At 48.0% G+C, this 8,875-nt stretch overlaps 2 protein-coding genes across 2 annotated transcripts in view; one reads left to right on the top strand and one right to left on the bottom strand.

The window, feature by feature from the left end:
- The window catches only part of LOC135812272 (uncharacterized), a 15,073-nt gene extending 14,725 nt beyond the window's left edge, over positions 1-348 (top strand). Inside the window, exon 7 of the mRNA XM_065325636.1 lies at positions 1-348. This exon is cut by the window's left edge and continues 262 nt beyond it. The gene's annotated coding sequence lies outside the window, so the exon portion shown is untranslated.
- A 1,127-nt stretch (positions 349-1,475) lies between these two features.
- LOC135812261 (bifunctional albaflavenone monooxygenase/terpene synthase-like) lies at positions 1,476-8,133 on the bottom strand. Its single transcript, XM_065325624.1, has 3 exons — positions 6,787-8,133; positions 4,603-4,794; positions 1,476-2,636 (listed from the first exon to the last, which is right to left on the bottom strand). Exons 1-3 carry the CDS (start codon positions 7,910-7,912, stop codon positions 2,134-2,136), a joined length of 1,821 nt encoding a protein of 606 aa, XP_065181696.1. The 5' UTR covers positions 7,913-8,133; the 3' UTR covers positions 1,476-2,133.
- Positions 8,134-8,875: the final 742 nt, after the last annotated feature.

The following is an 8,875-nucleotide window of genomic DNA, read 5'->3' as shown; positions in this document are numbered from 1 at the left end:
ATATGTGCAATAGCGTATAGATTCGGTGTATTATCACCGTCTTGTATTTCGGACCGTTGGCTATAACACTAGTAGCGCCTACTCAGGCAGAGATTCAACAGCCAAGCAATTAGAGACATTTGCTCCACAATTTGCTTGACTCTGGGTGCCCGTTAGGTATTTTCTGTTATTTATTTTTTAAATATGTAGCATGATCCAACCAAGGTGAGGCCTGTGCAAAATGGCCATCGTGTTGTGATTTGATGCGATCCCTCTTCTTGAACCGCCTTGAAAGCTTGATCATCACTATCTCTTTTATTTTATGTTTATCTGAAGAAGGAAATGGAACTGATCTACTAGCATGATCTACTAGACTGTGCGTGACTAGTGTCCGCACTTACCACCTACAGCAGCAGCAGCAGCTGTGCGTGACTAGTTCTGTGCACCGTTTGTCAAGACAAGGTCTTGAGTCTGTCGACTGCGGCTCACGGGTTACGAGGTTAAGAGGATAGTGTAGTGAGTGCGATTCCATACAGGATGTACATGTGTGTACATGTATGTACAAAACTCGTTTGCCTGTTGGCTGACAAACGGGTTGCGTAGTGTAGATTTTGGGCTCAGCCTGGCCCTAACAGTATGAAAGTATGCTGCCATCCTTGTGTGCAGGTGCACTGCTTGATGTATCTGCGTAAGCAGCATGCAATCATCATAAATGATATAAAAAAATTAACGGCTCTCACGAGACTCAATCGGCCTGAGTTTCACGGCATCTGCAGAAACGCCACCACACTCAAGGATTGTATTATGTCATTTAGGAACAATTTTCGATTGTCTTTACTCGAATGTGACCAGGTACGCCAAGCATCCTGCAGGACATTAAGAATGTCCGCCGCACAAATGACGACTTAAAAATGTCTGACATGTACGGTGAAGTGGTGAATGAGACCCGGTCAGTCACTCTAGTAAGCGTCGGCCATTGCGTAGTCCTACATCTGTGAACGCTGGGCTGCAAAAGGGTGCGAGACACAAGCTTGCAACCGGATTCCATTGAGCAGCACTGTGCTTTCAGACACCTAAACATACCAAGGATTGTAATTTTGTATCCCTGCACAGGCAGTAACAGCCAGCCACAGCCAGCCACAGCGGTCACACTGCAAACATGAACAGAGTCAGTGTACAGTGTACTTGTACAGTGAAACCTGTGACTAACGACCACCCCTTGGGGCCAGAGAAAGTGGTCTTTAGTGGCAGGTGGTCCTTAGTTAGAGGCTTGCACCGCACCACCATAATATATAAGAATGTGAGACCGTCCGTGCCTGGCGGAGTGGTCTTCAGTACCAGGCTGGTCGCTAGTCACGGTGGTCTCTAGTTACAGGTTTTATTGTACAGTAAAACCTGGTTTAAGCGACCGCCCCACTGTGCAAGCAAAAGCGGTTGTTAAAGCCAGGTGGTCTTTACCAGACTGGAAACCAGCACACTTCACTGGACAAGTATAGTAGTCGGTATACTGGGAAGGCCGTAAAATTCAGTTCCACCACGTCAAGTATTCAAAGAAAACACCAGGAACGCCAATGGCATTTTAGATAAAGCCTCACATCAATAGCTTGTAAAATAATCCTTCCGGCACCAAGGAAGACGGTATCAACTTGAACATGGTCAGAAAAATATTGCACTAGAGAAGAGTTTGTGTCTTTCCTTCAAACTTGTGAAGAGAAGAGTATATAAACGCAAAAAAACTATAGATAACTTGTGATTGTGTTCACTGCCAGCAATGATCAGATAGTCCACGCTAAAACACCAGTATACAACTTTGCTATCGCAGTATACATACGGACGGGCCAAGCTGTGCCAGGTGTTGTTTGCCTTAACTTGAGGGATGCAAATATTATACCAGTCCTACAGTAGGTATACATGGCCAACAGGGCCAACAGGTCCGAACAAAACAGCCCCGGAACAGCTTCTACACTGATCTAAAACGAATAAAAACAACAAAAAACACAAACATTTGCTGAGGGGTGTATGTATATCAGTGCTTGCGGTACTACTGTTTCAGGGAAAACGTGGCAAATGAAATTCCGGTAGATTATCAAAAGAATCCTTTTAACAACTTCAAAAGTATTCCTTCGGCTATAATCAAAATTGGCCGGCAATTCTTCACGAGATCACGAAGCGCCGAGGACCAGGTGGGAGAGTGGGCTTCTGGAACTCCTCTGTGATGTCACGAGGCTCTAAGTGAATGTACACGTGTCCAGGGCTGTAGGTGAAGCTGACCTGTTCGGAGAGTGTCTTCTCGGCCAGGTACATGCGCCACTTCCTGATCCAGACGGACGTGATGGCCAGTATCTGGTTCATGGCGTTGGCATATGCTGGACACATTCTGTCGCCAGTGCCAAACGACAGGTAGGCTGCCACGTCGCTCAGGTCTACGCCACTGCCACTGCTCGTGCTGCCGCTGCTGCCAGAGCTGCCGGCGCGACGGCTTTGACTGCTGCTGACCGTGAAGCTGCTATGCGAGGCACTGCGTGGTGCGTATCCTTCCGTGCCGATGCTGGTCCAGCGGCTGACGTCGAACTGCTCTGGCTCCTGCCAGTGCTGCCCGTCCCGGTGTACTAGATACGAACTCATCAAGATGTGATCACCCTTCAGGAAACGGTAGCCTGGGAGAGAGATGGAGACAGAGAGACAGAGAAAAAGACACAGAGAGAAGAATCACAGCGAGCAGAATATCCCAACATCGATACCCATTTCACAAAAGTACAAAATAGTGGTGGAAATTCCGGTGATAGTTATAAGAATTTGTTTCACAGCACTAGATCTCGCGCATCCCTCCCCCCACCGGCTATGCTACACACTGGACTGCCTCACGACCGTCAACAAGGCTGAGGCACAGCGTGAAATGCAAGAAAGCACTACTCCCTGCTTAATACACAGTGGGTCGGGGAATTCACCCCTCACCAGTTGAGCTTGAAAGCTGGGAAAGATTGCGCCTGGAAAACACTGCTTAGGTAGTGCTTTGCAGGCCAAAACATCAATAGGGGAATGCAAATATAGAGACGCTATGCTTCCAGCGCTTTCATCACCTGATAGCAGCTTGAGTAAGTTTGTGGTTGGTCTGATCTACCGTATTTCCCCGATTAAAGGTCGCACTGGATTATAAGTCGCACCCCCATTTCCAGGTTTGAGCAATACTGATTAGATATATTGACTTCAGTAGTAAGTCATGCTCGATTGTAAGTCGCACCCCCTTTTTTACCCTTGGATTTTAGTGTAAAAAGGTGCGATTTGTATCCGGGGAAATACTCTGCTCACCTCCCACCACTTTAGGAGCTGCATCTGTGCATTGATCCTAGATTGTGGTGGCGTTCCTGCGGATGCGGAAAACTCGGCTTCCAGCCGAGTCTCGCGCGAAACGTGATTTTGTTTGAGTCAGTGTCACTCATGGATAGGTAGAGCAGGCAGTCAGGACGGCCATTTGCAACACTGCTACCTAAAAACTTTTCTTTAAAAGTATTGCCGAAGTCGCTACCAGTTTTTCCATATTACAGTGAAACCTGTCTAAAGCGACCCCTCAAGGGACGAGAAAAAGTGGTCGCCGTGGCCAGGTGGTCTTCTTATCCAGGTTCAGTGGGTCACATGACCATATCCACATGTGACACATCATTTTGATCAGTGCATCACAGTGCACACACCTATGCTACCCTAGCACGGCTCATGTGCCTGGGGTTCGCAGACCTGTCAAATGTCGTGCATGCACCATGTATATCTACTTCGAAGTACACTTTCTGCACTGATGTATGGATCTACCATGCCTGGTGCACCGTGCAATGCGTACATTTACATGACTAGCACTGTGCAGCGCGGTCGCTGGTGGGTGGTCGTCGGTCGCGTTGAGCGAGTGGTCGCCTTATCCGAGGTGTTTTGAATGTGAATGCGTCCGTGACAAGGAAAAGTGGTCGCCATATCCGAGTGGTCGCCATTACAGGTTTTACTGTATACAATACACCAAGGACTGTGCTAGCTCCGGCAACAGTGTGCCGCTATCTAGTTTCACATCTGGACTACAATTTCCTTCCGTTTGAAGCTTGTGCTTCAATGAAGAACTACAATTCAAACTGCACTGTGAATACGATAAAATTTGCTGCCTCCTCTCCCCTGACTCGCTTGTGAGGTCTGCATTCGCCACTAAGGCGAAAAGGCTTAGTGGTAGCCTGCGGAAGCGAAGGCTATAGCTTGCGTGTTTCGGAACATTCAAGTGATGCTAACGTGGATCCCGTGAATATTATTATCATTATTATTACATAAGTTGGTATGTCCCCCGAATGAAAGTGAGCAAAATTCACTGGATGGAAAAAAATTGATGAGTTAACGCCTCCAGAAAGCCTTTTCCAGGAACAATCCACGAACTGCCGTTCACTGCGATCGGATATTCCGCTCCTGCGATACAGTAAGTTATATATTACGTAGGGCACACAGTACGTACACTGCATTCACTATACATGACGAGAACGCTCGACCTTGCACAGACACGATTGGGTCTGCATGACGAAAACCCGTCACAAACTAGGAAATTGGTATTAAAATTGGTCGGCCAGTACTCTTTTGAAAAGTTTACGTTTTTCTCACCTCCGACAACGACATCACTGTTCACACTCCGTACGAGAAGCGGTGCAGCAGGACGCAAGCGCAGCGTTTCCAGAACAACCATCTTGGTGAAGGTCAGGTCACGGCACGCACTGACGGTCGGCTGCTGCTCGCTGTCAACGAGAACCGACGAGACTTCCTTGTAGACCAGGTACTGAAGATTGGGATCTTTTGCTACACAGAACAAACCAAACACGTAAAATACAAACAAAGATAACAATCATGATTCACGTGAGACTCGGCAGGTAATGGAGTTTTTCGCATTGGTAGGAACGCCACCACCATCTATGGATATCAAAATCAAATCTAATGCAAATGCAAACAAAAGAGTGAGGTATTCAGTAAGGTGCAACACATTGGTCCTCTTGCCTTACTTCTCATTTTGTCTACCACATTTTTCTGCTAGAACATACACTGAAATAAACAACGTTTTTTCTGGTGCAGGCAATTACAGACAACGCAAAGTTGATCGAAGATATCACAAATCCGACGTAAGCACACCATTGAATGCCCAACTATGGCTAACTTCCTAGGATACATGCATTCCCGTATGTCACGTGAGTGTCGCTTTGGAGTCGACCAATGACAGATCAAATTGCGGGGCTGGAAAGCGCGGTCCTGCCTGCTCAAAGGTGATGGAAGTGGATCCACTGCCCGTCGTCAAGTGACGAAGGGCAGGAACGGATTCCACTTCCCGTCGTCAAGTGACGACAGGCAGGAACGGAATCCACTGCGTTCATTGGCTCACGAATTTGGCTTATAGTCAGTTTCAAAAAGATAAGCAATCCTGGCGATCGCCCGGGGAGTTTGCCGTCTTACCGTATGAGCGCTCGAGCACTGCCTGGAAAAACTCACTGTCAACTCGAAGAAATATTCCGCGCGAAAGCATGAAAAATGACAACTCACTGACGTCGGTACTCGTACATGTTCGTCTGGTTTACAACAAACGAGTTCTTCCTCGCATCGATATGGCATATGGAGTCAGAGAGGACATGTCGAAAGTCTGGTAAATTTTGACGAGCGGGATGCGTCCGTTTTGTGACCAAATAGATTCTTTGAGCTGCCGCGGATGCAATTTACTCTCACGATGTGACGAAAACGGCATTGACACAGACTCATTCCCAAGGCCTTGAAGTGGCAGAGCTATCCGTGTGACTTCGACGACATTTTGAGAAAAGCAGACGCCTGTGAAAGCTGATAGAAGACGGTGTTAACTCCTAAATTCAAATAAATTGGCGATCTTCAGTTACTAAAATAATTCTCAAACAGAAATCGATCGATCGATGTGCCGGTGTATTCAACAACACGTAGCTACAGCGCAATGACTTCCGTGTTCACAACTTCAAATGGCGTGAGCCAGTCAAGTGTCAGTCAGTTCGGCAGGAAATACGAGCTCCAACAAGTCGTTTGGCGCAGCCACCTTCTTTGTCTTGTACCAGCGTGATCACCAAAACAATGACAAAATCAAGAAAAAATATTTGACTTGAAGATTTGTTGGGATTTGAACTCACAACTTCATGGTCAGCAGACAGCATGCATAACCACAAGGCCAAAAAGGAAGGGATAAATCGTGGGTTTTGATAACAAATCGATACTGGCTTCGAGGGCAAATTATAAACCATGGGAAAAGGCCAGAAACCTGGCCGAAATACTAACTCCTTAACGGTTGGTTCAATTGTTCCGAAACCTTCACAGAACAATTTGCCGTGCCCTAACAAGCCGTTTTATGTATTTTGTTGTCCAAATTTCCCTTATCTTCATACTTTTTAAGACCCAAACTTGATTGCTAATCTTTTTGAAACAGACCGTAGGTGCACACGGGAAACACGTTCCAGTAACTCATACTCGGTCAGTACCGCTGTTCATCCAGCCCTTGCCGCTATCGCGACGCGGGCCGGATTCCACGGTACTGTCCTCGTACTCGTGCACGAACCTGTACTTACGCCACACTCACTGGGTCAATGGACGTTAGCGCAACAGTTAGGGTCAAAGGAGTGAAAGTGCAAGCTAATCTCCAAAGACAACTTTCAGGCACAACAGTTTTAACTGTTGTGCCTGAAAGTTGTCTTTGGAGATTAGCTGAAATAACAGTAGCAACACTGCTTAAAACATTTTTGTTGCTTCTGTCAATTCAACTGATCTGCTGACGGCTACACGAAGGCTTACCTAGGTAATAGAAGAGCCATGATAGCGTGCAGGATATAGTGTTGTGGCTGACTACGAACATCATGAGAGCCTGTTCCAGCGCTTCTTGGCGGCTGAATCGCACCACCTCCGGCGCCTTGGACTTGCGAGCGGGTCGATTGCCGTTGTCCTTAACCCCGTCAATGGTCATGCGATCGTACCCGTCATGCTCCACACGTAACAGCAAGGACAGCAGATCCTCGCCCGACTCCAAGCCTTTCTGTTCTCTTTCGGCGACGAGGTCAGACAGCGTTTTCAGCATGTCTTCCTTGGCGGACGAGTAGTTTCTCGACTCGAGCAAGTTGGTTAGTTTCCATAGCGTTAGTGATGGTGTGATGGCCAGTTTGTTGAAACAGCGTATGAACCGCGTCAGGATTGGCTCAAAATCATGGTGATCGGTTGTCATGTCAACGCCAAAGCACACTTGCGCCAGCGCCGCCATGGCTAAGCGTTCAACGACTTCACACACCTCCACTCGCTGGAGTGTTGGACTGCGGCTCTTTGCTGCCGCCGCAGCTCCATCTCCGTCAGCTGCGTTATCGCTCACTGTCTTCGATTCAACGAAGCGCTGAATTTCACTGGCTGTGACCTGTGCTACAGTGTCCACGCTGAATGTACTGTGCTCATCGGTGAAGATGTTGCCCAGTAGATTTCTGTGCTTGATCCATGCCTCGCCATTCTGCGTGAACACGGTCCCAGCGCCGATCATGTAGTTCACCACGTCACAGATCTGTGAGCTCACCCCGACAGCATCGTTGGCGCACAGCTTCGCTGCCAGCGTAGCGTCCGCCACGACGCATGCACGCTCGGCAAAGCCGTACGGGCCGAAGTGCAACGCAAATACCGGCAAGCGGTGTTTCTCGTGCGCCACCAGATGGCCAGCGAATCGCAGTCCGCCTTTCCTTTTGATCTGTTCTTTTATCCAGGCAATGTGTCCGCCAAGTAGGGTCCGCCGCTCCGGAAGGGCAGGAATGTCCTGAGCTTCGCCACCGTCAACTCCATCGCTACTTGGCTGGCTGCCGGTGGCTCTACGTGACTTCCATGAGTAGATGAGCGAAAGTATCAGCGAGAGGACGATCAAGGCGAAGGTGAGCAGCAACTCGTTCATTTCACAATCCTCAAAATTTGGTAGGAGTCATTCAAACATATTTTCAATTATTCGGAAAGAAAAGAAGAGTCCACGAGCGCTTAGTCGCGGCTTAGTCAGTGAGTTAGTGTATCCATACCGTTAGACAGTAGTCCATGGTCAGTGCACTGCAAGTGCCTAGCTGAAAAGGCCATAGCCTGGATAAAAGTTAGTTGCCAAAGCTATTGCCGCATTGGCGAGAAACGCACAAGACTTTTCCACGTGGAGTTGATTTTTACGTGTTCGAATCGATATTGGCTTTTTGCCTTGAATCTTGGTCGCGTAGATCTACGTAATAGTACTACTACTACTACTACTAGTACTAGTAGTAGTAGTACAATCATGTAGTACTGTCGTAGACATGGAAATCCGGTCGCACGTCTAGCGGCCCCAGGGCGCTGGCCATGCAGCCGTGGGCAAGCAGTACACAGCGACACATGCATGTATTTTGCGCTGCAGCGCGCTGGTCGCATCGGATCAACATGGGTGTGCACTGAGTCTGTCTGTTGCAGTGTTGGCCCCGGTCCCGGTCAACCTACTGCTGGATTTCCATGTCCAAGACAGTACCAGTAAGGACAGACAGGACATGCGTACTTGTTCAGGAAACACAGACTAGACTGTGCCCCAATCTAGAATGACTTGTGCTCAGCTGCCTCCACACGTACCCTAGATCTATAATACAGCCAGTCGCCTTTTGTCGCAAGTGGCTGACCCAAAGGCTGTGTCATGTGTGTGTGTGTGTGTGTGTGTGTGTGTGTGTGTGTGTGTGTGTATGTGTGTGTGTGTGTGTGTGTGTGTGTGTGTGTGTTCATCAGCCTTGCAAGCTGTTGAATGGTGTAATCCCAGCACAAGTTGCTAAGTGAGGTTTTGCATTCCGAATTTCGGTACAGCGTTTTTCGGTCTTTTGTCGAACTTCAAAATGTCGAATTTTCGCACCAACGTTTG

The sequence above is a fragment of the Sycon ciliatum genome, chromosome 3 (assembly GCF_964019385.1).
Source record: "Sycon ciliatum chromosome 3, ocSycCili1.1, whole genome shotgun sequence".
Lineage (NCBI taxonomy): Eukaryota > Metazoa > Porifera > Calcarea > Leucosolenida > Sycettidae > Sycon > Sycon ciliatum.
This window is presented reverse-complemented; position numbering and strand designations above follow the sequence as displayed.

Coding starts and splice junctions, on each gene's coding strand:
- LOC135812261 (XM_065325624.1), bottom strand. CDS start 7,912: ATGAACGAGTTGCTGCTCACCTTCGCCTTGATCGTCCTCTCGCTGATA. Junction 4,795..6,786: donor ATGGCTCTTCTATTACCTAG/GTAAGCCTTCGT, acceptor TGTTCTGTGTAG/CAAAAGATCCCAATCTTCAG. Junction 2,637..4,602: donor CAGTGATGTCGTTGTCGGAG/GTGAGAAAAACG, acceptor TCTCTCTCCCAG/GCTACCGTTTCCTGAAGGGT.